Source organism: Phaenicophaeus curvirostris, chromosome 4 (assembly GCF_032191515.1).
Source record: "Phaenicophaeus curvirostris isolate KB17595 chromosome 4, BPBGC_Pcur_1.0, whole genome shotgun sequence".
In the NCBI taxonomy this organism is placed as follows: domain Eukaryota; kingdom Metazoa; phylum Chordata; class Aves; order Cuculiformes; family Cuculidae; genus Phaenicophaeus; species Phaenicophaeus curvirostris.
Genome location: NC_091395.1, coordinates 68094695 through 68122060, shown reverse-complemented (window position 1 = coordinate 68122060; position 27366 = coordinate 68094695). Strand labels below are relative to the sequence as shown.

General features: G+C 38.2%; 1 protein-coding gene across 1 annotated transcript in view; it reads left to right on the top strand.

The window, feature by feature from the left end:
* HGFAC (HGF activator) overlaps positions 1 to 26875 on the top strand; it is a 41727-nt gene extending 14852 nt beyond the window's left edge. Inside the window, exons 6-14 of the mRNA XM_069856417.1 lie at positions 834 to 965; positions 2268 to 2378; positions 12318 to 12492; positions 14813 to 14898; positions 15893 to 16133; positions 19252 to 19391; positions 21658 to 21798; positions 22835 to 22983; positions 25315 to 26875. Coding sequence (XP_069712518.1) covers positions 834 to 965; positions 2268 to 2378; positions 12318 to 12492; positions 14813 to 14898; positions 15893 to 16133; positions 19252 to 19391; positions 21658 to 21798; positions 22835 to 22983; positions 25315 to 25485 — 1346 coding nt within the window. The 3' untranslated portion in view covers positions 25486 to 26875. The remainder of the gene's footprint in view (positions 1 to 833; positions 966 to 2267; positions 2379 to 12317; positions 12493 to 14812; positions 14899 to 15892; positions 16134 to 19251; positions 19392 to 21657; positions 21799 to 22834; positions 22984 to 25314) is intronic.
* Positions 26876 to 27366: the final 491 nt, after the last annotated feature.

Here is a 27366-nt window from a genome sequence, read left to right as displayed (position 1 = left end):
TGCTCTGAGCCAATGAGGTATTGAGCTATGGGAAACACAAAGAGCTTTTTCCTCCCCCTTTGCTGTTTTAAGACTTAAATATCATTTACATGTTTGGAAATTACTAGTTTGGATATTACATAGGAAGTAGAGCAGGGAGACATGAAAAAGCAACAAAATTTCAGGTGATGCCTTGTCCCTTATGTATATGCACACACAGGTCAATTATGACTTTTCTTTTGATGTCAGCTTTACAACTGGGCAGCTACTCCACCTTCAGAGAAGTCGCTTGCAAAGGAGGAGAGTCAGACCAAAAGGCTTTACTTGGGTGATTTTTCCAGTTTTATGGTGCTGTCCCTCCCAATTTACTGCATGCCAAGTGAGGAATGAAGCTTTTACACAGAGGGTGTTCAGTTGTCCTTGCCTTTCCCTGCAGCTCTAGACTGCCCTTCCAGCATAAGCAAAGAAGCCTTTTCATTTCGGGTGCTCTGCTGTTTCTGGCACAGCCCATCATCTGTGGATGATGTAGTAAGCTGGGACAGACAAGTTTATACCACTGATTTTATTTTTTGTGTTTGCTGAATGAAGATTTGGAAGGGCTTAAGTAATGTTGATGCTGTCATGCTCACTGGGCTTTAGGATAAGGCCACTTCTGCCTGGAGCTGTTGCTGTAATAGCTTTGTGGCTCCACACTGTGGAGGCTGGTTTGCTTAGGAAGCACCAACTGTCAACAAACATGTATCTACTTAACAGGAAAAAAGACATGAGCAGGGAATGACTGAGTGTGTGGTCCCATTCCTTACAAGAAATAACCTCAGAGAGCCTGTGTTGTTTTTTTTTAAACTATCTTTTAGAGAAATGTTTTGACAACAGCCTCTACGAGTTCTTTGATGTGGGCATGAGCTGGTCAAGAGTCCAACAAGGAGCTGTGGAGCATTGTGTGTGTGTGAACGGCCAGATCGAGTGCGAGAGTGTCGAATACAGAAGTAAGACACTATTTTATATTACAATTATTGGCCTGCATGGAGTGGAGATAAAGGACATTATGGATATCAAAGCCTGAGCTATGTTACACTCAGTAATATTGCTCTTGCAGCTCATGTACCCTTCCCTTACCTTTCCATGTGTGAACAATAATGCTACCCAAAAAATTGCTTTAACATATCCACCCTTATTGAAGAAAGCAATTTTATGCATTAAGCTGAATTTTAAGCAGTGCTTCTTCACCATGAATGCGATCCTGAACTGCAGCATGTGAGAAAATGCAATGGATACAGGTGTAAAATGCCTGACCTTATGGGGTCTCTTCCAAAACTGTAACATGCCCGAGAGGCACACCTTCCCCTCCCCTTCCCCTGCACACCTACAATCATATCTTGGATTTCTTCCCAAGTCTATCCCATTCTTGAGTTGGCAGCATGTAAACTCTACCCACCTCCAAGATTCCATTTGCCCTGCATCAACCCCAGAGTCCTCATGATTTTTGACCCGATATAGCCATTCCTGGCAGGCATGATGCTTGTATTTTGAAGTCTACTCAATGCTCCTCCAACACAGAGGGCCAGCTAGTTGCAGGGCGTGTGCTTTGGGTGGTCATCCATCTGATGAAAGAAGAGATGGTGGGAAGCAAACCATATACCTCACCTATACATGAGCTATGTATGGCTGTTCAGTTATTCACTCTGATTGACTTTTACCCTGCCTAGACACCCACATAACTTACAGTGCTGAGTTAAAGACCCCTTTGAAATAGGGATGTGCTTTATTCCCACCTTACAGAACTGGAAAGTAAATCATGGAGACAGTCGGTGGCCTTCCAGGATATTTGGAATCCATGGTAGAGTTGGGAAGATTGATAGGACTCAATACTTTCCGGTCATAGATCCTAAATAGCTCCCTCCTAGATATGCTGTTATAAATTTTAATACAGCTCAGTGGCAGTCTTGGACTTGGCAGAACCCTCTGTACAGAAAGAAATGTTAATGCCATCACCACTAGTAATAATAATCGCCACCCCCATTTTACCTATTGTTCATTGATAATATTTTTCAATAGCTAGGCAGACATTATCCAATAAAAGAAAAAACAATGAGACAGACCTCTGTAGGCAGAAATCAGCAGTTTCCTTTTCTTCAGTTTATATGAAGTGTAGGTCTGAGATGAGAAAAAAAAGGAAGAACTTCCCCAAAATTTATATGAAGAGAGGAGGTGTACTAAAGTATGTCAAAATGGACTGATGGTACTGAATAGTTTGTTCCTTTGGTTTGATCTTTGGTTTCTGCTTGTAGGTTGTTTTCATGATCCTTGCATGAATGGTGGAGAATGTAAAATGGTTACTTACACTGGGAAAATAGTATGTGATTGCAAAGGAAATTATGCAGGAAAATATTGCAATATTGGTAAGTATAATAACCTACCAGCAGGTAGAGAATTCGGAGCTTTTATCTGGCTGTGAAGCTGGTGTTTTTTGCCTCCATTGTATTCTGCCTTTGCATACATCTCTTGTAACAACTGAAGAGTTGCACAGAACATGTGTTTAATATATTCCTTCAGTGTAAAACATAACACACTCTTCACCACTAAGACCCTGATTCTAAAAATATTTGTTCATGTCTTTAACTCTGTGGAAAACTAAGCACGGGAATTTTAATCCAATTACTCATGCCCATAAAATAAGCAGGATGCTTCCATTTTGCAGGATCAGTTGGCGAGTTGTACTCTAGTGCAAATGCTACCCCACAGATCCATACAGTTTATGCTGTCCCCTCATAAAGGAGGGATTAATGCTCTGACAACATTTAGCAGTTGTCTGTATTTGGTAGCACTAGGTTGTTGTGGGAAGTAGATAAAGACAAAATGCACAGTCTTTCTTTAGTTTACCTTTTACTTTAAATTAATTGCACATGTAGCCCAATACAGTTTACCTGAAAGTCTGTACTTGCATGGGTGGGTCAGGGCAGAGAGATCTGCTTTTTGGTGCCTACATGTCAGTTCTGTGTTGCTCCTCATGAAATGCTGCATAGTTTTTGATATTATTGTCCTCCAGAAGATTTAACATTTCTCACTGCAGGGGTTAAATCCTCTTGTAAAGCTTACCCACATGATAAATCCTGAAGTTATGTCAGTGACTACTTTTCAGATAGAACAGGCTTTAAGCATAAATTATAATAAACATTCAGTCATACTTACCTGCGATCCTATTGACTCTCTGGCTGTGTCCTTTTAAGAACATAAATCCCAGGGCTCATCAAAACTGAAGACAAGACACCAATTAGGTGGGCACCTAATTGGTCTGAATGGGTAGTGGGGTTAAAAAAGCATGGTAATGAACACTGGTGTTGGTATCTGGTGTTCTATTCTGTTATTCTGATGGTTAACAAATGGTGTAGCCATTTATTCAAATTTGAAAAAAAAATTCTGTTTGGGAGACCAGCAGTAGGAGTGGAATAACAAAGAGCAGGAGTGAACTGACAAACTGAACGGCTTCTGAACCGATCCTGAATCTTCACTTACCAGATACTTGATGAATCATATAAAATACACTGGTGACTCTTTAAAGTCCCTCCTAAGGAGCAACATTGCAGCTCATTGTCTTTGTCCTTTAGCTGCCCTAGGGAGAATCGTGCCAGGCTTTTCGACTGTTGCTGCATGAATCTGGAGGCTGCATGTGCATGGTGCACATGTGATCTGGCATCCTGGGGATGACTGTGCGCTGCTTGTGTTCAAATAACTCTGCTTTTCCGATTCCTAGTTCATTATCAGCTTCCCTTGCCCAAAGCTGCACCACTGTGCATAAACAGCTCCCAGTGTGGCCCGGATTATAAATACCAGGTTGCCAGTGTTACAGCTGTAATACTGGTTTCTGTCTGACCAGTTTAAAAAAAAGAAATAAGCAGGTGAGCTTTGATTACTTGAAAATAATAAAGCAAACATTCAGTTTGCTAAACAAATGGCTTTAGATGCTTACAATCCCTATGCATTCGGCTGCCTGACCCTCCCACCCCAAACCATGAACTGAAGGATTATGTTTATGTGTCAGAGCCTTGCAAATTATTTTATAAATGGAAAAACTCTTAGCTAGGAATTAGTCATTCTAAATTACTGCAAATAAATTAGTGCTGGGGTCTATACACCTGGTAGTATCATCAGATGAGGGCAATGGCATTCTGGTGAGAGCTTGCACTCTCAAAGTACATAGAACTGCTTGTTAAATATATGTTGGATTATTTTTTTCTTCAACCCTTCAATTTGATGCTGTGATCACAGCTGGCTTTTTCCTTTGCTTTGCTTTCCTGTGTCTCGTTTCCCTTGTCTAACAGGACTGAATTGTGAGGTTACCTGTTAGTCTGAATAGTTCATGGTTATGATGCTTGATTCAGAGAAAGTTACAGTGTCTCCAAAATGTACTTTATTCTAAATTATTAATTTATATAGGCAACCTTAAACCCAAGCTGTGGTCAAAAAATGCCTTCTTTTTTTTAAAAAAGAAAAGTATCAATTTAATAAACACTAAGTACCCCAAGTTTTTTTGGGGCTGTGGTGTATTTGAAGTCTCACTGATGTCCTCTGTGCTTGACTTCTACAAAGGATAGCCAGTCTTCATATGTTTCTAATGGAAAATCATCTAATTTACCTTGATAGCACACTCACAAATACTAGCAAATGAAGTGCCGTCTAAGTACTATTGTGACCTGAACACTGGCAAAGCAGATTACTGAGGTATAATGTAATCAGGAAATTACTGAGAAATATTTTTGGCTGAGAATTTTCCTAGCAGATGACTGGACCATCATATGTGATAAACTCTTACCTGTTTTCCATGAATTTGTCTAAACTTTTTAGGACTCCTTTATATCTTTCCTTTCACAGCATGCTGTGTCAAGAAGATCCAGAATTTAAATAGACATGATTTTAAACTGTATTTTCTATTGTTAGCTTAAAATCTACTGACTTATAATTTCATTTCTCCCCTCTGAACAGTGAGCAACAGAAGATTATAATAATTTCTGTGATTTGAGAGATACCTATTTAAATGTCCATTAGTTGTTTCTTTTTTTGGACTACGGAGTCCCTGTCAGGACTCGAAAATAATCTTGTCATTGCTCTTCAAATTCTCTTGCAAACAATCATTATATGTGTGTGTACCTAAATTGCCAAGCCATTATTATAATAGCTGTGGAGTTACTGGCAAATTGTGAGATGACTTAAAAAAAAAATATGGAAGGTGATAAATGTAACATAGGAGATATCTGTAGAAAATGAGATTGATATAGAAAAGACTGTTTCTAACATAGATTTCTGGTCTTTGTGGTAATACACTATTTTCTGGCCCTAGAAGAAATTTTCAGTACCAAAGAAAGAGCTGCCATTAAAATAATTCCAAAGGAAATTATATGCATCACCAACAAATACATCCCAAAACAGGTGCTGTTTAAAATTATTCAAGGACGCATTTTTAATGAAGTTTTATTGATATTAATTGCACTTAAATATGCACTTACTTTTAGAAATAAGGACTTGTATTAAACAAGTAATTGCATTCACTTTGGAGACAGTTTTTGCTGAGAGAGCTCTGAATCCAGGCTTCAGGTGAATATTCAGAATTAATTATTCAACCATGAGTGGTAATACTTGCCTTTCTGTACAGAGAAAGTTACAAAGTGGACCCAGACACAGCCACTTTGGCAGTGATAAATGTGATGAAGAAGTGAAAACTGTATCGAATGTGAGGGTGATATTTTGTGTCTGTATATTTGTAATAAAGTAAATCAGTGGGATGGTTGAGTTGCGGCAAATTTTGGTGCTTTTCATGATTAAACCAATAAAGAGGTAGAAAGTGGCACATGGAAACCCTGTTTGGATTTGTGTCACTGTGGTTATGGTTTACAGCAGATGGTAGGTTTGGTAGTATTGGGAGAACTGCACAGGGGATTAGATGTTTTAGGATTTCCTTGGATTGAAGTGTAGGTAGCAATATGTTTTGGCTAGTATTTTGGTTATGATGAAGAAAATAGTTGTTGAAGGTATTTTTGAAAAACTCTTCATGTTTTTTAGTTGTTTCTTTTCCTACTTAGGCTAGGGGTAATGGAATTAGAGGGGTACTGTCGCTTTAAAGAAAGTATGAGTTGGAATGTTAATTGTGGAAGGTTTATGGTTATATAAGGAGATGTGTTGTTGTATGTCAGAAGTAGGCTGAAGAGGTTTAGAAAAGAAAGATGACAGAATAGCAGAAAGTATAATTATATACAGGAAAAAGCTCTTGGTCACATCTTTGAGGGTTAAACTGGAGGAGTTTGAGGTAAAAGTAGTAATAAACCCACCTTTCTAGTGCTTGTTTCACTGACAGGGGGTGTTTGCAGCTTTCCACTAAAAAGGCGCCTTAGTAAAGGAAATTCAGCTCTGGAGACTGGAAGGAAAGTTTTAAATCTTTTTCTTCTGAAGAAGACAGTGGAACAAAGATAATGATTCTTAAGTTTTTGGTATATGTTTGCCAATGTTATTTTGTAATCCACTAGAATGCTTTTGGATTAGTGGTTTCAGTTAGTTTTCTTTTATAAGGGCATTAATCCCTACAATTTATTTTGCTGTATAATTTTCAGTTAGGAGGCTGTTTGAAGGGAAGATGTGGTAGATATATGGTACAGCAGCTCACAGGCTTTCAGCTCACTCCTTAACTACTGCAGAAATCTCCATTGCTTTGTTTATCTCTTCTATCAGCTCACACTGGGTGCTTCAGGTGCTCCAGAAACTGCCCCCTCCCTATTACTGGCTCTCTACAGAATCATCATAGAATCATGGAATGGCTTAGGTTGGAAGGGACCTTAAACATCATCCAATTCCAATGCCCCTTGCCATGGTCAGGGACACCTTCCACTATGTCAGGTTGATGAAAACTCTATCCAACCTGACCTTGAACTCCTCCAGGGATGGGGCCAACCTGTTCCTGTACCTAACTACCCTCACAGGAAAAAAATTTCAAGGTAGTTAAAAAAGTTGCTTTCCTGTCAAATTAATATAGCACTGAAGTTTGCTTGTTGCCACTGGAATTTCTTTCCAATACCTATTGATGACATGTTTCCTAAATACATTTCCTAAATACATGAGTCTGCAAATTGTAACTACTGTGCTGGAATTAAAGATAATCAATAGAAAAATCAAATGGAAAAGTAGCCATTTCTTCCTCTTATCTAGGATATTACTTTTCAAGGTTTAAGAAAATGCTTGTAGAATTTAGAGATTTCTGGATTTAAACTTTTACGGGAAGGAACTCAACTTACTCAGAAGATAGATTTTTACATTAGCTTTTGTAACAAACAAATCTCTTCAGTTTGAACTTGATTGATCAAAGTATTTGCAAACACAAAGGTGTAAAGATACGCTGAAGAAAAAAAATATTAAAAATTAAGTTTAGTTTCAGTGAATGGAGTGTACTATCCTTATGTTAGAATGCAACTTCATGAGTTCTTTTGTGCTATATATATATATATCACTGTTTTCCCAGGCTTAAATCCATTCCTGTTTTACATATTAAATTTCTATTAGGTTTAATTCATTACAAAAGGATGCAAATTCTTCCCCACTTCTGCCTAGTTTTTGAGTCAGACAGATTGTTTATATGTTTCATAATCAGGCGATGGTTTCAGTGGAGATTTATTTCAGTGCTGGGTGCTGTCAGTCCAGAGGTTTTATAGCTATTTAACAAATCAGAAAGCAGCATAACTATTTGAATCAATTATTTGTTACAAATTAGTGACATGCATCATCTGCTGTTGCATTGAATCATAAGCCAAAACAGAGATATTGAAAACTAGATAAATATTATAAGTGTATGATTAGATTACATAGAATTATAGACATATAGCACCCCTTATAATTCAGTTGTGGTTTATGTTCATTAATTTTCAAATTCTGGAAGCTACAGTGGATGCTGTTATTCTCACTTTCACAGACAGGTATTAGTGCATGAAAAGGTGAAGCAATTTGCTTCAAGCCAGGAACAGTCCGATCCTGAGGCTGCTGCCGTACAGTCTCCAGCTCCCATGCATTAGACTGCCCATTCCCATCACCAGAGAGTGGAAAAGTTGGCAATTGCTTTCTTCAGTGCACTCTGTGACCACCTGGCCGCCTTCCTAGGTATTTCTTGAGATTTTCAGCAGCACAGGGAGACACTGAAAGATAAACCAAATCTTCCTTTGAAAGCGGTGTGAGTTTATGTGGGACATCCTTCAAAGCTCTCTGCATGGTGTTTGTTTCATTTTGCATTGGAATATTTGCCTTCTTGCTTTCAGAATACCTGGGTGGGTTTCAGTGCTTTATCTGATGAAGCAAGATGCCTGTAAAGGAAGTCTCTACACATACTGGAGACTCTTTTCTGTCATGCGTTTATTGCGAGCTCAGACTAGTTTTAGCTGCAGTAGCAGTGGGAAAAGCTCTGCTCCCTGAAATGAGAGACGTTCACACCTTTTGTCTCTCACGGCTACCCAGGATAGGAGATCAGGGAACTTCTGTGTAAATCAAGAAAAGATGGACCCTTGTGCATGCATCCAATGAGTCTGAGCTCATGCTGACTTACACCCTTTTAAAGAATGCCTTGGAGAGTAACAGATCCTGCAATGCTGAGGCAGAGTAAGCAATAAGCTTACCTAGAAGCATAAACTTTCATTGTTCTTTGCTATTCATCTTCATTGTTGATAGATGAAACATGATCTGGTTGAAATACACATTGACAAATGTATTGGAAAGGCTTCAGAGTGAAATGAATGCCCTGTCTTGCAAACGAGCAGCTGAATGCTGAAGTATTCTCTCTGATTAGAGTGGGTGACGTAGGGCAGGCACTCAAGCCGTTGGCTCTGGAGATTTCTGAGACACTGCAACAAGAGTGGACAGGTGCTCCAGGGAAGCTCTTGGACAAAGAATGTATACCTGCTTCCACCAAGGTTTTGCTTTAGTTCATGATTTTCTAAAGAACTCTGGATAACTGATAATTAAGACACTGGAGAAGATTGCTTGTAAAGGCAGTTGGAAGCAGAGACGGGACTTTTGTTCCTCTCCTCTTCCTGCTCTCCCTATCTGCCAGCAGCTGATACAGAAATTCGTCTAAAATTCGTTTTTAATAAAAGCATTGCAGGTTGACCAGTGATAAAACAAAACATTACTAAATGAAAGGGTTATGCAATCCCAGGATTAGGACCATCAGGGGAAAAATGCATTTTTATTATCAGAATTAAACAGATTATGCATATCTGGAGGGAAAATACAGTCAAAGCTCAAAAACATTAGGAAAATTGCTCATGAGATGTTTTGAGGAAAAGAAAATCTAAAACATACATTATTTTCTACAGAAAGACTTCCAAAAGAAACTCACGAAATTGTTCAGGTATGTTACTACAGAACCCGAAATAAGATCTGGTGACAAAAAGCCTTGTGAAATGTTTTCAAGATATTAACAATTAGAACTGCTTGGATAACTGCTGTTTCAGGTTGCTTTTAATTTTAAGACCCATTTCAGGTTGCTTTTTATTGAAAAATTAAAAGGCAAAGAATTGGTGTGATATGCTGGTAAAGTATGACATCCTAACAAAACTAGGATGTTTTATGTCAGCTATTTAAACCTCTTGGATTTTATAAATGAAAATATTGGGAAATTATTCCTTGTTTTAATTTTTTTTTTTTTTTTGTTCCTGAAAAGAAATGAACAGTGCGAATAGTAGCATTGGTCTGCAGAGTAACTTCAATCTGCATTTGCATCAAAATATTCATCATCTGAAAGTTTAGGCCATTTCTACTCTTAAAGTGGTGATTGGCAGTACAGCAGAGAAATGAATGAACAAGAAATATGTATATTATGTCCTCTATTACTTTCTTCCACATAAGAAAATAAATGTGTTTCAGAGTTGTGAGAAGTTGCAGAAGCTATAAAGACTTGAGAACTAACAATTCCTAGTCAGAGCTATCCATTAAGAACTGCTGAAAGCAGGTCACCTACACAGTTTCTGACACAGACAGAAAAAGAGGATTTTCTGTGCTGCAACAGTTCAAAAAAAGAGTACTAGAAGCAAAAGATCTGTATGATAGCAATAGTTCCAGAGATCTTTTTGAAAATAAGTGATAAAATGTACTATATTTTGCATATACTTCTTAATAGTCTTAAGTGCTAATGAAGTGCCCTTTAATGAGCTGTGGTGCGGGTACCGTGGTGCTACTCTAAGTCAGCCAAATAAAGCTTGCTGGAGTGGAGAACAGTCTGATGGAAAGTGAAACAACTGTGTGTGCAATCCAGACTTCTTAGCTACACAAATCATGAGGAATGATTTAGGAAGGGGTGAATTTTTTCCAGTTATAATCTTCTGGCAGCTTTAGCAACAAATAACAGACCTGATGAAACAGAGATGCATTGGACTTTAAACCTGACAATGGTGAGCATAACTTGTAAACACCACGTGCAAGACGTCCAAATGATTGGTGTTGCAGAATATGTCCCTGGTTTTGCGCTGAAACAGAATCTCTTGTTTCATCTTCATAAAAGTAGTCTAAATAATTCCTGAATATAATACATACAGAACAAATAAAACCAGCACCTGGTACTTTCCTGGATAAATTGAAGACTTCAGCATGCAGCGTGATGGTGGTATTTTCATGACACCGTTTCAGGCAAACAAACCAGTGTAACTTGCAACTTGCCCAGAAAATAATGCCAGGGCTGCCAAGAACTGGTTACTATTGCTAGAACACAAATAATAGACCAATTAGTTTCTGTGAGCTCCTAGATTATGGTTGTTACAATATGAGTTTGATTTAATGTTATATTCATAGTTCTTGAAATAAAGGGAATTTGATTCGGGGGCGGGTGGGAGAAAATGTTGTCTCATCGTCTCAGAAGTGTTTGGCAGGCCAATCTAGGAAGCAAATTTTGCTAAATATTTGTATGCTAACTCACACTGAAGTTCTTGCACCAAACTTCTTGATCTCCAGCTCCCAAATTTATGCCATATGCTTGCTTGTGGTTTTGTGGTCTGCTGCTACACTGATGACTTGGAAGGATAATTGACAGCAGTAATTCAGTGCTGTGATTCACTCTTTCAGGGCTGGTAATATGCCCCGGTTCATATGTCACCTTATTCTGTCAAAATAAACAGATCTTTGGCAGTAGCTGTCCATACTGTATGGTGTGATACATCTTCCTCACAGTGTGTTTTTCAACAGCCAGGCAATACCATGATGTTATATATTTATAAGTATGTTTATAAGTTTAGAAGAAGACTCCACCAATCTTGCAGATGTTAAGGATAAGTCATACTTACATGGCTGGTGTACAAAACTCTCCGAGGGTTGGTCACAATTAATCCTCTTTGTACATTAGATGGTTTTGTGTTTCCTTTGGGATACTCTGAGCTGTGTTTTGAGGTGTAGATTTTCTGCTCAGTGTAGCTATTTGTATACAAATGCATCCCCATATGTTTTCCAGCCATAATGCTGGCATGCGCTGTTGGCAGAACTTAGCAGCCGTGTATACAGGTCACAGAATATTTATGTGTCAGATCTATAAAATTCAACCTACTAGTTATTTTTTGTAAAACTGACATTTTTGCAATATGTCACTACATATATATATTATCCATGAGTATAGTGTGTGTATCTCTCTCTCTCTCTCTCTCCATGTATAGTTATGTATGAGGTCATAAAAAGAAGTATTTTTCAAAATCTGGCCTTTAAGCACTTGCTTGCAGGGCAGGATTGTTTTCACTGCTTTACAATACAGGTTTCTCTGTTGGAGCTGGTTGACTTAAGCTCCCTTTACTGTCAATGTACAGAAGAATGTATTCATCTCGTCTTTCAAAAGCCACCTCAAACAGGATGGATCAGTTTAGAGCTAGAAATGCCTCTTTCTCTTAATTGACTGAAAAAGGAATCTCCAGCAACGAGTTCAGTTGTGTCTAAAATTAGACAGAAGGAATCCCAGCCATATTGCTGACTTCGCTGCAGATTGTTGACTAGAATCTTCCATACACAATACAAATGTTAGATCTAATTTTCTGACATACTGCCTGTTGAGCAGTTATTTGTGCATGTGTGAAGTGAGGCTAACTCATTACTAATTTAAAACAGAAGTTTTATCTGTTTGTGTTCTTTTTTTTATTAAAAAAGTCCTCCTTTGATCTATTCAATTCCTATTAATTAATTAATGAATTGCGTCTCATTCATCTTTGACATTCATGAGAAAGGTGAAAGGTAGGATACAGAATTCGGCCCACTGGCTCTCATTTGGGACCTCACCTGTGAAGTAAGTAATTAATATGTAATTGGCATTGATTTCTGACCAGTGTCTTGTTCTTTGGCAGTTCCTAGCCATCGGTGTTATGTTGGCAATGGCACAGAGTACAGAGGTACGGCAAAGACAACCATTTCTGGACACAGCTGCTTGCCTTGGAATTCAGACTTGCTTTACCAAGAACTGCATGTTGACAGTGTGGAGAAAGCAATACAGCTTGGCTTGGGGCCATTCTCTTACTGCAGGTGAGAAAAAGTCTCATTTGCCCTGTATTTGTGATGTATTGTGGAATGGAGAACAGCCAGGAATTTCAAAGTAGTTGTTCTCCCTGTCTTGGAAAAGCTCGACTGACTTTAGCAGCCTAACATGAGGGATATAAGTGTATAGAAGACAAAATCTGGCAGGCAGGCTAGATCAATAGCTTGGTCTGCCAGTTGAAGCTTAGACACAAAATGTTGTGGGAAATACCAGGTCATTTTTTTTTTCTGGGATTATTTTTTGTCAAATGAGAACATAGTGAATCCATAAATAACTATCCAAAAGAAGAAAGAAATGCAATAGCCAAGCTGAAATCATTAACTTTTAATTTCTAACTTTTAAATTTTGAAGCTTGTAACATAAATGAAAATATTTTCAGAACTGAAAGTAATTTGAAAATGAAAAAACCAAAACAATATATTTCAATGATGTTGACATAGAATGTCAAATTACTTTCCTGGATTTCTTCTAAGGCAGAACTATTGCAAAATAAGATTTCATGGTGTTTCAATTTTGATTGAACCATACATACAATAAACTACATTTCTGCTAAAGTTTTCTGTTCAGCTATAGTGAAAATACCTGGTGGTATATAAGTTTGTACTTTCTCCTCAGTCACTTTCTGTTCCCCCTGTCTCTCAGGTGTTCATGAGATCAAAAGATATCCACAAAGAGTGGAAATCTTTCTATTTGGAGAGAATACTGGAGATGAAAAAATTTTAGAAATGGCAAACTTCAGAAGCTTCTCCATAAATTACTTGTTTCAGTCTAGGTTTTATATTTTGTTTTTTTTTGTTTTTTTTTTTTTTTATGGAAGTGAGACCAGTATTTCAGGAAGATCAGAATATACTACACTTCCTAATTTGTTTGATGATAAAAAAGCATGCATGCATGCTCTAAGTAGCTCCTCTTCGCCACCTAACCCAAATTAATAAACAGTTCCTACACCCTCACTTAATCCAGGTCAGCATGCTTTCCAAGGCTTGGTCCTGACCAAGGCACTTAAGTATGAGATTTATGGTGTTCCGGCATGGCGATTTAATTTATCATAGAATCATAGAATCATAGAATAACCAGGTTGGAAGAGACCCACCGGATCATCGAGTCCAACCATTCCTATCAAACGTATTTAATGTATTTTGTACTTTGATAAAAATTGATCCCTTCAAAGCACAATATCCACTTGCATATCATATATATAAAGCACAAAATGGTGTAGGAGCAGACCTGTTCATGTGCTGCAGAGCTGAGAAAAAGGCATTTCATTTTTTTTGTCAGCTTGTTATAACTTCTGGGGATATCTCTGCTGCACTATATAATCCTGTAGATACCTTCTTCTTTAGCTAGTCTAATTTAGAAACATTGTTAGTGAAAGATGACTCAACCTGTGCTGCTTCTTTGGTTCTGAGAATTTGAAAGTGCTTTAATCTTTTTCTGAACAGTCAGATCAAAAAGAAAAAATATCAAAGAACCTTACAATAATAGACAGTGCTTCTGATAAATCCAACTGAAATTAGAATTACTGTTTATCTGGAGCCCTGAATTACCTTTTCTTGGAATACTGAAGTTCTTTCTGGGTCTTCAAAGTTTCCCTTTATTCTAGGAGGAGTAAACTGGGCAAATTTCTGGTTACTTATATGGCATTGATAAAGATAATTAGGCTGTACTGTGGAGAAAATCTCATGGAAAAGACCCAAAACTTGTTTAACACCAAGGTAAAAAAGGGCTAAATTGCTTCTGACATTCCTCCCCCCTCCCCCTTTTTGAGGAATACATTTTCTTGAAATAGTCTTCAATTTCTTCAGAATCTCCAGGGAACATGAACCTGAGCTTCTCAAATTTATTTTTGCTAGCTATTTTTGTTATGGATTTTCTATGAATCTAGCCGTGCGGGAATTTCCTTCCTTAAAAAATAATCTAAAACAGGAACCTCTCCCATGGGATTTAGTCCTGAAAATAGCTAAGCTGATATCTGTTAAAGCACTTCAGTGTGGGCTGTATTTAAACCATTTGAACATGCTCATGCATCCAAATACTTGTAGGCAAATTTAACAGGTGTTTAGTCATGTGTCTGTATTTCAGGTCCTAGAGAACCTTAGACTTTGTTAGTTTTAAGCCTGAAGAATGCTACTGAAAGGCTGCTCACTGGTTTAGGGATAAGCCGGTGCTTTGTCGCTTTGTCAGTTGTCTCAAAATCTGTGAGTCCTGTCAGTCCTATGCATGGTGCAGAGAAAAAAGCAGGAAACCTCTGGAACTATTAACTATGTGGTTAATGCTTGTAATTCACTCTCCCTCTGAATTAATCAGAAATCCAGATGATGATGATAAGCCATGGTGTTACATCATGAAGGACAACAGTTTGTCTTGGGAGTACTGTGATCTTCCATCTTGTGGTACGTAAAGGCTCTCTTAAAATCTGTTATGAATGAATGCAGAAAGTTTTATTGATACTAGAACAAGCTTTCCTTATATAATTTTGAATATCTACTGTTCCCAGGAGTGTTGAATTGAATATTCACTGTTTTCAGTAGAAAAAATCAAATGACATCCAATTTCAGTAGAAATCAAATGACAACAACAAACTGCTTTTGCATTTTTTTGGAGTTTCCTATACAATCTGCGATTTTTCTCCTGAAATACCATATAACAGCAGTGTCACACTAGTGCTTTCAGTCAAAATCATCCTGATATCACCAAATTTTCTGCTAGAACATGCAAGATGTCAGAAGTGATTGATGGTTTGGTACAAATTGTCATCACTCAGAGAATTATGGACCCAGAGAAACTGATGAGTCTCTAAGCAAACAAAGGATTGGATGCTGGACATGTGTGAGACACAGTATTCAATTAAAAAACCTAGAGATTCTGCTCATCCCGTAAATTAATGTTTAACTGTTGTTAATGTTGAAGGTGACCGTTAGGATGGAGCGTAATCTGAAAAGTCAGTTTATAAAGTGGTCCTTTATTTCCCTTTTATGGTTCAAACACATTAGATAGACAATATTAACATAAATGTCCTAGTTCTTTCTATTACAATGGCAAAGCTTAATCCAAGAATCCAAAAATAAAGATGTATCATGAGATGTATCACGCATTCTGTTCAGCTTCCTTTGTTGGTAAAGGTTATATTTGTGCTGGTAAACGAAATAATGTCTGGGTCTGTTCACAGGTGCTTCCAATTTACACTAGTACATGTTTAGCCAGAGTGCTGGGAATACACATACCATTCAGTCTTGCAAGTCTCCTGAGAAACTGAATGAGATTCAGTTATATGTGAATCTTTAATGATAGTTTAATGAACCTTTCTTTTAAAGACTCCTAGATAAGTTCCAGTCCTTAGAAATCACAAGTATTTGTAGTCTCATGCCATGCCTCTTTATATCTCAGCAAGCAGGGAAAGGAGGCCACCAGTTCCAGACACTGAAGATAATTTTGCAGTTATCAGAAGACCATGTGGGAGAAGACACAAAAAAAGAAGTTTTGTGAGACCTAGGATTGTTGGGGGATCTTCATCTCTGCCTGGATCCCATCCCTGGACAGTAGCTATCTATATTGGAGAGAGTTTCTGCGGTGGAAGCCTCATTCAGACTTGCTGGGTTGTGTCAGCAGCACACTGCTTTGCTAACAGGTAAACTCACTCGTTAGTTTGACATTAGGTCCTCTCCGCTTCTTATTCACCTTCTGCCCATGACTCACAAAAACCTGAACTGAAATAAATGGGAAAGAAGATGAGATTATAAAAGGCTAATGTATTAGAAAGATTTTCCAGCAATCTGAGCACAGTTTGTGAGCTAAATAAATAGCTCAGAGTCTATTATCTCACAAACCCTAATCTGGTTGATTAAGGAGTCTCAAAGAAGGTAAACCACAAAATTGTTTAGGTTGGAAAAGACCTTTAATATCATCAAGTCCAACCTACCTGCACCAAGTTCACCACTAAATCACGTCCCTAGGCAGCACATCTATATGCCTTCAGAATACGTCAAGGGATGGCAACTCAATCATGTCCCCGGGCAGCCTGTTCCAATGTTTGACAGGCCTCTGGGTGAAGAAATTTTTCCTAATATCAAGCCTAAACCTCCCCTGGTGCAACTTGATGCCATTTCCTCCTGTCCTGTCACTTGTAAGACTTGTTCTCCAGACCCTTCACCAGCTGTTGTTGCCTTTCTCTGGACATGGTCTAGCAATTCAATGTCTTTCTTCTAGTGAGAGGTCCAAAACTGAACACAGTATTTGAGGTGCAGCCTCACCAGCACTGAGTACAGGGGAACAATCACTTCCTTGCTCCTGCTGGGCACACGATTTATGGTACAAGCCAGGATGTTATTGGTCTAAATGATCCAACTGAAGGAGTAACATAGTGTTAAGTAGGACATTGAATGGGAGCTTGCATGTGCAGGGATCTGCAGTGGGGGTGCAAGTACTTATCTTCTTCTCAGTTACCTTTTTGAATATTTATGCCTGCTTTGGAGTATAACACAGATGACTATGCTCATTGCTATATTTTGTTCAAAAAGGCTGAGAAAGCCAAGCAAGGATTGATTAGAGCTAATAAATCACTGTTGGTTGATACAAAGAGAGTGGGCTGAGCTTTACAAGAAGCCAACGGGAAGAACTGAACTGCTGTTAAATTTTTGAGGCTGATTTGCTTGAGAGGTTTTTAGGGTTTTATTTGGGTTTTTTTGGTATTTTTTTGTCCTCCATCTGTAGGACACTGGAGAAAATATTGACTCTAAGGTGCGTTTACTTTATTCTAAATAATTCATTTTCCACAAATACTGAACACTTCCCCTGATTTCAGTTTGATCACATTGATGGGAAAAATATTACATCATTTCATACACATTGTGCCTTTGCATAGTAAAGAAGCCAAGAGAAACGGAAAACCTCGTGCCAGAATATATACACTGATAGCTTGTAGAGCTAATAATACCATTGTGAATGCTGTGCTGAAGCATTTGGAGCTTGAGCCACAACGCATTTGTTTTTCAAATGTTGTGAAATAGCTACTAACTTTGGCAGCTATTCAGGACATTTCCACCCACTTCCAGCTGGTGGTTTGGTACATACAGATTTTCTATAATTGCTGCATTGTAATTTGCACTCTTCTGTGTGTTTAGTACCACCGTTAGCCACAATTTCAACTGTTTTCCACTAGGCGACAATAGATACCTATGCAGATATATTATTTTTTGTTTGTTTGTTTTTTCTTTTTTTCTTTTTCTGTAACCCCTCTTGTCTCATTTCTTTGCCTGGATGAACCACCTGTAAGTTACAGCAGAACCACGCAGTATCTTTAAAACTTATTCTAAATGATGTTCTGGGAAATGAACTTTCACTCTGTTTACAAGTCCCAAATTCTGATTTTCAAGGAGCTTGGTTTACCACTGCAAGAATACTGAGAAAATCCTGGCCTTATATATTGATCAAATATTTTATTTTTTTATATTCCAGTCACAAAACCCCCCACTTTGTATTTTCCTTCGTTAATTATAAGCATAGTTAGTTATTGCAGGGTAACTGCTAGCTCTTTGCACTGCTAACAGCCACAATCTTTTACCTCTAAGCATATTACTTCTGATTGTTGCCTTATGCTCCGTATTGGAGGAGTCTCTATAGTGCTTTTATATTTCACAGACACCACCGATGCACAGAAATACAACTAGGGAAGCTGCAGTGATGTTGACCACTCTGGAGCTGATATGTGGTGATATGTGACAGCAGATATTTTCTGCTCCTGCACTAGATAGCAACACATATGAGTGTTCCAATGTTGAAGACACTTGCTAACTAAGTTCACTGTATGCTTACACATCTGTAGATCAAATTGGTTTTAAAACAAGAGTGAAATTTGGATTCCATTGTTTTCAAAGCTAAAGAATTCACTGTTTTTCCAAAAACTTCCTGATTATCCCAAACATCCCTAAATGTTCCTTTCTTCCCAGCTACTGTACTGGTCCTTGTCAGTTGTCTGTCTAAGGACACTGGATATGAAAGGATTTTGGTCTTTTTTAAGCAAAAAATCCCTGACTGTAAAAGATGGTGTGAATTACAAAAAATGTGTTCTCTTCTGAGTTTGGATTTTCACGTTAGATCTGCGTGCTGTTAAGACCTTCCTCCATCAAGTTGCTTTCGATTCTAGACAACAGATTTAGCATAGATCAACCTAATCTCAGAGCAGAAGTGGTGATAGCTCTTAGGTGGAAGCTGCCCAGATGTTACTAAGTTGTCAGTTTGCCAGCATCTTTAAAATCTTGACTCACGTTTCTAATACTTCCAAGTGCCTGGTTTCCCAGAGAAGTGGTATTTCCACCACTGCCTCATCTTGTGGTGCCTCATTTTTTCTTTAGTAATTTTTGTACTCTTTGGCAAAGTCTGGTCAAAATTGACTAAGTTAAGTTTTTAGAACAAGGAGTGTTTGCAGCCCTTGAAGATGCTCGTTAGCCAGACAGCAGCTGGATGGCAGTGCATGTGTTTGCGTTTTACTTCTGTTGAGGAGCAGCATCCATTAATTAGGCTAACCAGGACCCACAGAGCCTGGTACTCGTTGTAACATTAGTCATCTTTTTCCTGGCTGACAATAGGTAGGAAGCCTGGAGAACAGGTCAAGGCATTATGAGAAGGTAAATAATGAATAAAATGGGTAGCTGAGGTTATTACAGTTCATGGGACACACAGCTACTGGAAATTAGATTTTGTTTGACCTGCTAATCACAGAATTGCTTGTTCTCTCTTTTGTATTACAGTCCACTAAAATCAACTATTAAGGTAGTTCTGGGTCAGCATATATTTAATAAAACAACTGAAGTAACACAAACATTTGAAATAGAGAAATACATCTTGCATCCTCAGTATTCTGTGTTCAACCCTACTGAACATGATATTGGTGAGTGTTTTTGTTCTTACAGTTTTATTTTCTGTACGTGTCAAAGTTTGTCTGAAATTAAGTTATCTATCAAAAAATGCATTCGTAATGGAAAGATCACAGGCATTAGGAGAAGCTTTCGAGCGGAGACAGTTCATAGTTCTGCCAGAGTTATAACAGCATGTGAAAGCTAGACAAATTCAGATGAGAAATAAATTGCAAATTTTAAATAATTATGATAATTAGCCTTTGGAACAATTTACATAAATGTATGGCAGATTCATCATCACTTTGATTCTTTGTAAAATCAGGCATTTTTTTCAAATGAACCAGAAACTGCAGGTTTGATGCAGGAATTACTTGGTAAAATTCTATTGTCTACATTGTACAGAGGATCTGACTAGATGAATATAATAGCTCCATCTGCCCTGAAAATCTACGTTACTAAGAATCATTTTTTACACTGAGATAGGTTTAAAAATCAGCTGTCTTATCAGTCAAAAGTTAAATGCCCTTCTGATTGACCTTATAATATGAGTCAGAATGACAAAGGAACAGCAACTCACTGCTTATTTTCTGATCTATTCTTGTGGAAGATGGCATGTCACCCCAGGTTATCAAGCTGTGTGAGCACTTTGTCTATGAGACTATTTAATAGCCTGGCATGAGAGCTATTGTAGGTCAGGCATATACTAGCTTTTTGCTCCCAGATGGGGAATGTTTTCCACCACGTAGCAAAAAAAATCATGCAGATTCTCTGTTGCTGGGAGATCTGTGACAGTGCACCAAGAGAAAAAATGTATTTGGGGTATTTATCTTCTCCCACTATTGGGACTTTCAGATCTAACTTTTTTAATCACTCTGAAATTCAGCATACCTCACTGATGTGCAGTGTCCAAATCTAGGGTCTGCTGAACATGGAGTTCCTAAGGCATGTCCCACTGCAAACAAACATGCAGAGAGAAGCTGGGGGTTAAAAATGTAGGGGCACGTTCTGCCCTGTCAGTGATTTTTACTGGTGGAGTCAAAGTTATTTCCTGTTGAAAATGCTTTTCTAAAAGGAAACAAACCACCACATGAGTGTTCGCTGGGAAGTTTGGGGGATTCAGAAACAGGCAGAGTTGGTGGGGAAGAGGAGGATGGTGAGGAAGAGCAAACTGCTGAATGCTGGCATGCAGTTTGTGTGGGCTTCTCAGCCAGTGAGATACTCTTTACGTGTTCCAAAAAGGCCAAAAGAATGTGGTCAGTATTAAAATAAGACTCTCCAGTGGGATATCTTGCTTTCCACAGCTGTCTTCAGAAAATCTGGATCTTCCGAAAGGCATGATGTGAACTAAGGCTGCCCAGGGAGTTGGTTGATTCACCTTCCCTGGAGGTGTTTAAGGGACGGGTGGACGAGGTGCTAAGGGGCATGGTTTAGTGTTTGATAGGAATGGTTGGACTCGATGATCCGGTGGGTCTCTTCCAACCTGGTTATTCTATGATTCTATGATTCTAATAGGTGTCTGCATTACCTCAGCTCTGTCCTCTTTGGGTAGTGTGCCCAAACCCAACATACTACCCTTTTTACACCAAGTACAAAGACCCCTCTGTCGTTCTACAGCCAGACACAGTTTGATACAGAGGAATGAATGTTCCTGCTACTTTTGACATTTTCTTTGAGTATCGAGCTCATGATGCTGTAAAGCTATGTATTTATACTTTTTTTAGGCTCCATAAAGGGATAGTAGAGGTTCTGTAATTCTTTGTAGCTTTCAGAAACTTGGTCTTGAGATATTCTGATGTTTTTATTCCTTAATTTTCAAGATCTTGATTTTTGCAGAACTTAGTGATAACAGAGCACAAAATGCACTGGCTCTTGCAGTACTTTTTTAAAATCAAATTGGAATTATGAAGGTGACCAGACTTTCAGAGGCAGTGAGCACTTGCACATCCTACTTATTTCAGCTGAAAGTTGTGGATATGTCACTGTTATTTAACTTTAAGGTGGGAGGAGACATATGTATTTTTTATCTTCCCCCTTCTCTTCAAAGACAGTGAAGTAAAATCTGCTTAGTGAGTGCAGCATAAAATAAATATTCCCACAAGGGGAGTAGCTGAATGTTTCAGCCTTCAATTTGCTGTGAAATCTGGGGCTGTTGAGATGAGTCTGTCTGTCTTTGATTGAAATATCTTAATTAAGAGAGGCTTAGGGGATAATTAAAGTTATATCTGAGACCCATTGCTGCCAATCCCATTAAAGAAAGGGAACTGTCACTTTATTCTTCCTGTATTTTCTGTTCTGCAGCTTTGGTTAAATTGAAGAAGAATGGCCAGCGTTGTGCCATCAAGTCCCAGTTCGTTCAGCCCATCTGCTTGCCTGAAAGTGACACTGTTTTCCCTGATGAGTTCAAATGTCAGATTTCTGGATGGGGACACAGGCATGAGAGTGAGTAAAATGAGAGGTGGTGTCTGTAGAAAAAACTAATGATAATTAAAATGTAACACTTAAGTATGTGTTATACAACAGATAGTTTGGTAAAATATTTTCCAATGGATTTCTGGTAGGATTTTTTTTTTTTTTACTTATTTTTAGATGTTTACAACATTTGCTCCTGAAATAGTCATGCTGGACTTCCTGCACAATACTTGGAATTTAGAGTCTCTTTCCCTTGATCAAATGTTTGCGCTACTTTAGGATGATCTATGTGGACTGGGAGGGGAGCAAGGAGCTTAGTTGTAGGTGCCAACAACTTGACGCGTTAGTTGGGTGAATCTTATCCCTGGTTTCTCAAGCTACGTGTCAAAGACTTCAAACCAAACACCATCAATTTACTAGTCTGTGACGGAGGATATCTTTACCTACATGGCCAAGAAAACTTGGAAACTTCTATAGGCGAGGGCCAGATAGATTTTCAGCTAAAAAGTGCTTACATTCAGCTTGCAAAAGGTGGAAAAATTAATCTCATCCTTTCAGATGAGGAATTTTAGGATTATGAGGCTTGGCCATGCTGCTTTGATGTGGAGATAGCACAGACCTATGTCTCTGATGAGAAGGATGGAGGAGCTGGCAGCCTTATTTTGGTAAGAGAATTTGTATAAGCAAAATACTAACTGTGTAGTCTAAAGGCAAAAAGAGGTAATGGTGTCTTGGATAGACTGATGATTTAATATCCCATCTAGAAAGAGGAGTGGACAGGAGTGCTTCGAGAGTGCTCCTGAGCCTCTAGGAAATGAGAGAATTCAAAGTAGTTTGGTATCTAAACATGGCACACTGTTATTTTAGAGGGTATGGAGACTGACTGGAGAAGCAGAAAGTGAACTCATCACTAGAAAATTATTACCTTTTAAAGAGGTCCACAGCATGAATATGACTGAGATATGTTAAGCGTGTTCATATGTTGTATTGTGCATTGTGCTTCCATCTTATGCTCTTCACATTCTATAGAAGTGACTTTCCTTTCTTCTCTGGGAATTTTTTTAAGATATAACTGGTTATTCACATGTCCTGCAAGAAACACTGATTCCAATTATTCCTGAGGAGAAGTGTAGAAGCCCTGAAATTTATGGAACTGAAATCACTGAAAATATGTTCTGTGCTGGCTACTTCGACAGCAAATCTGATGCTTGTCAGGTAATGTTGTGAGTCATCTCTAGGCAGAGAACATAAATGCATATTATTGCCAAAAACGTTGCAGTGTTACAAAGCTTACTTTTGACATTATAGTGTTCCTAGAGAAAAGAAACTTTCCTAAAGGAAAGAAACTTATGTGACTGCACTGTTTGCTTCCACCTTCATTTTTTAACCTGTCCAATGTCAATTAAGTCCTGCAGACAGGCAAAACCCCTCTGGAGTGTTTTACTCCTCCTGCCCCCATAAAAAGCAGTGGCTATGCACTGCAGAGTGAGTTGCTTTAGCTTCTGGCTGAGATTGCAGTGTGGTGGCAATAGTTTGCTGGCCAGCTGGCAGGGATGTGCTGGCAGCCCAACCAGCACATGCCTGTGTGGAGCCAAATCCCTGAGCTGCTGCCTCTTGCCTGAATGTAAATAAGGATACCTGGGTAGGAGGTAGGAAGCAGTGGTGAGGTTGGGAGAAGGGAGGATCTGAGGTTATTATATTGGATAGGATTCGATGGTGTAGAATAGTGAATGGTAAAAACTGTTTCATGAATTCTGTCTTTGGAATGACCTCATGTTCTTACTACTTTGCATCTCTTTGAATTATGTCACACCTCGGTTCTGAATAAGGATGCAGAATTGTTGTGGTGACAGATGAGACTATTTTAAAAATGAAGAATCAGATTATTCTTCAAATAAACCTTCAGATTTTACCTTCAGTTCATTTTGAAGGAAGAGAGTTATGCTCTATTAGCATAAATTTTAGAATGGGCAGCACATAGCTAACAATTGACAAAAAAAATAAGTAAAACAAAGAATTCTTTGTTTACTGTGTGCTGGAGCTCCTAGAGATCATAAAAGCGTCCAAAGAAAGGTGTCATGAGTGAAACACCAGCAGCCAGCAGTGGCTCAAGGTTTCCAAGCCAAGGCTGAGAACTGACAGTTGTTACTGGCTGTAAGTGTTTGTACCAGCCAGACAACTGGAAACTACCTTGCTTGCTTGCTTAGTTTTCCTTGCTTTAACCAGGAAGTATAAATATAAGATACAGCATTACAGCTGCTCCTTACTCCCTGCCCTGGACAGCCAGAGTTGATCAGGACTGAGAGTGAGAAAGAAGAAAGCAGAAGGAAGGAGAGAGGAGCTGCACAAAGTCAAGTGGTCTGGAGAGAGTTGCAGAGTCTGAGAAAGAGTGATTTAGAGTCACGTATGTTGCGGAAGAACTGTGCCCATGGCACGAAATCATTATCAGTGAATCAATAATTCATTTTTCCCCCTGTTGGCAGACTTGTAGTGTGGTCTAAGGAGAAATGGCGTAGATCTCTTTATGTCACAATAAACGTAGCTGACCTCTGAGTTTTCTTAACATAGGCTTAGGAAATCAAACTATAAACCATCTGTTATGCATACAAACATTTCAAGACCAGCAAACAACAAGCATATAATGCATTCTGCTTGAGTTTTTTTTAAAGATTTTCTTGGAAACTCTGGTTTGGTTTTGTTTTGTTTATAATCAATGCACCAATACTAAAATTGCAATCTATGAGATGAATTGTGGAGAAATAAGGAAGGTTCTCAGGGGTAACGATCTCAGATGAAAGACTTCATTTAATGTCCCTCATTTATCACAGATATTTCCTAGTATGGAGGCAATAAAATTTTCCTGCCTATTTTGCTCTCAAGGGATTTTTGTTTTTAAATAGGAAAAAATTTATTTCTCCTTAGTCTCAGATAACTGGAGTGGTGGATCCTTTCACCAGTACTAAGTCACATTTTTCTTTTAATTTCTAATATTTTCATTTCTGTTGAAAGTCACTTTATGACTATTAATAATAAAAAAACCTTTTTCTGAATTCTTGCAAGCTTTTAAATAAGCAGAAGTATTCCAAATTCATCCTTGCTGTACTATGTCATCAAACATTAGTTTGGTCTTATTTTTGGTTTGTGGTTTTCATGACAAGGTAGATGCTCAGTAGCATCAAATTCAGCAGATGCAAACCCCCATATGCCACATGAAATTATAGCATCCCAGAGTTACATGGAAAAGTGTATATACCTTTCTTTGAAAACTTTTGTGATCTCTGACAGTTGCAATAAACTGCATTGAGAAATTCTCTAAAACAAAATCTGATATTCTTATACTTCTGTTCAAGGTGGAATTAAAAAACCCCCACCATTATATTAGCAGTCAGTATAACTAAAAAAACTTCTGTATAATGAAACTTCAGTAGATCGTTGCTTCCATATTATATTGGTTTTTTTTAAGTCTCACATGCAAACAATCTTTATTTAGGACTTGACTGACTTCTTTCTATCATATTAGATAATTTCTGCTTACTTTTAACACAGGGAGATTCTGGTGGACCTCTGGCCTGTGAGAAAAATGAAATCTCTTACCTCTATGGAGTTATCAGCTGGGGAGATGGCTGTGGCAGAGTCAACAAACCTGGAGTATATACAAGAGTGACAAACTATGTAAACTGGATTAATGAAAAAATAGCCCCCCGGAAAAACAGCTGAGCGGTTAAATAGACTAACATTCAAAGCAGGGTTAAGAAGTCTTTTGGTTTCATTAAACTGACATAACTATTTTATTATAAACTAGTAGGAAAACTGTCACGATAATTCTTAGCAATTCCAAACCAGGCCACCAAAAATAGGCCTGCTCCATCTGATGTCAGCATCCTTGATCTAGAATTTTAGGGCTCTGGATTGCTCAATATACGAGACTGTGTTTATTTGACTTAATAAAACAAACGTGGAGACAGTGCACCAAAATCTACAACTGTTTGTGTTCTTGGAGATCACATAAAAAGTGATTTGAATGTGTTTATGTAGTTTCCGGTGGAGCTGTCATTCCCCAAACCAACCTATAACAACATTGTCCTTGTATTCTCAGATGAGATAAAAAAAGAAATGGGAGGAGCACCAAAGATTACATGCCATTTCTCCCAGAAGGGATCTCTTGAAGTTCAGGCCAAATGACAACAACAGAGCAATATAGATGAAAGTGTTCCTCAGCCAGCTGCAACAAACCAGTTCTGGGGGAAAAAAAAAGAAGGTTTAGGTTTTGATTCAATCAAACATGGAAGCATATTTTTATGTTCCACTGACATAAATCCAGGAACATACTTCAGAGCTCTGATGAATCTTTTGAGCAATTTTCCATCAAGGTTAATGCAACACCTCTGGGGAGCACAAAGTTTTTTGCTGAGAAATGTTGGAAGCTGGAGCACCTGATTTCAGGCTGATAGAGTTAGGACCTTTTGCAGACTGTGAGCTGCTCCTCAGCCTGGGGATAGCAGTGGAAATACTTCACCTTGGTGATTAATGCCTAAACGTTTCTGAAATTTGACAGTGTTTTGGAGATGTCATAGATTTTGTACTAACAAGTTGTTCAACTGTTTATATAATTCAGAAAAGAGGTTTGTCTTCACAGGTTTTTAAACTGGATGGCTAGAGGAGCAGGTTGAGATATTTCTTGGAGACTTGGTGATATTATAAATGACAGGCTTTGCTGTCATGGTCTATGGAATTGTTATGGGAACAATCAAAGAAATTATTACAATATATAGCTGTTTAGAGGCTGTGGACACAGGTATGTAAGCAAAAAGGCCGAAAACTATTCAACAAGAAATTCTAGTCTGATATAGAAGAATAGAAAATTATGAATTTCTTTTTTAGTACATGGAACTTTTAGCCAAGTCAGATGTATACATTTGGAAACGTTGACGTGAAATGTATTTCTTCTCTGAACGTTTTTGAATTCTCTTCAGTGTTTCAAGCAAATTTATGCATTAAGATTCAGAATCTTAAAGAGGTGCCTGGATACTCAGTCTGTGTTTTGTTTTACAGTATTGGCAGTGTTTTCATAGGCTTCTTCGTTGTGGTGAATGATTTTGGCAGTTAAAAGGAAAAATAACCAAAACTTGAATTTGTGTAAGTACAAATAGGTAACAACGCTAATCTAGATAAATGATGTGAAATGCTTAATAAAAGTATTTACCCTCTGTTTCTTGGACTTAGTTTGTTATGTTTAAAATGACAATCTTTGCATCCCTCTGTAGGTTCTTCAATAGGTTGAGAGCTGGTAGAAAAATAACACTTCTTTGCTGGAAGGTTTCTGAAAAGCTCTGTATAAGGATTGATTTCAGTTGGTGATGCTCCCAGTTTTGTGCAAGTGTCACACAAAATTTCCAGCAGAGAGATGTAAGAGTTTAGATATGATTTTCAGCCACAAATACTGTGAATGCTAAGATCAAAGTCTTTAGTTTGGTTTTTTTCTGAAGGACTAAACACTAGCGTGGAAAACTGATCAACCTCTAGGGTCTTGATTCCAAAACAAGCTGAAGGCTCATGTCTCGCCTTGCCTTCCTGACCTTTTGCAGTAGAAATCTGGCT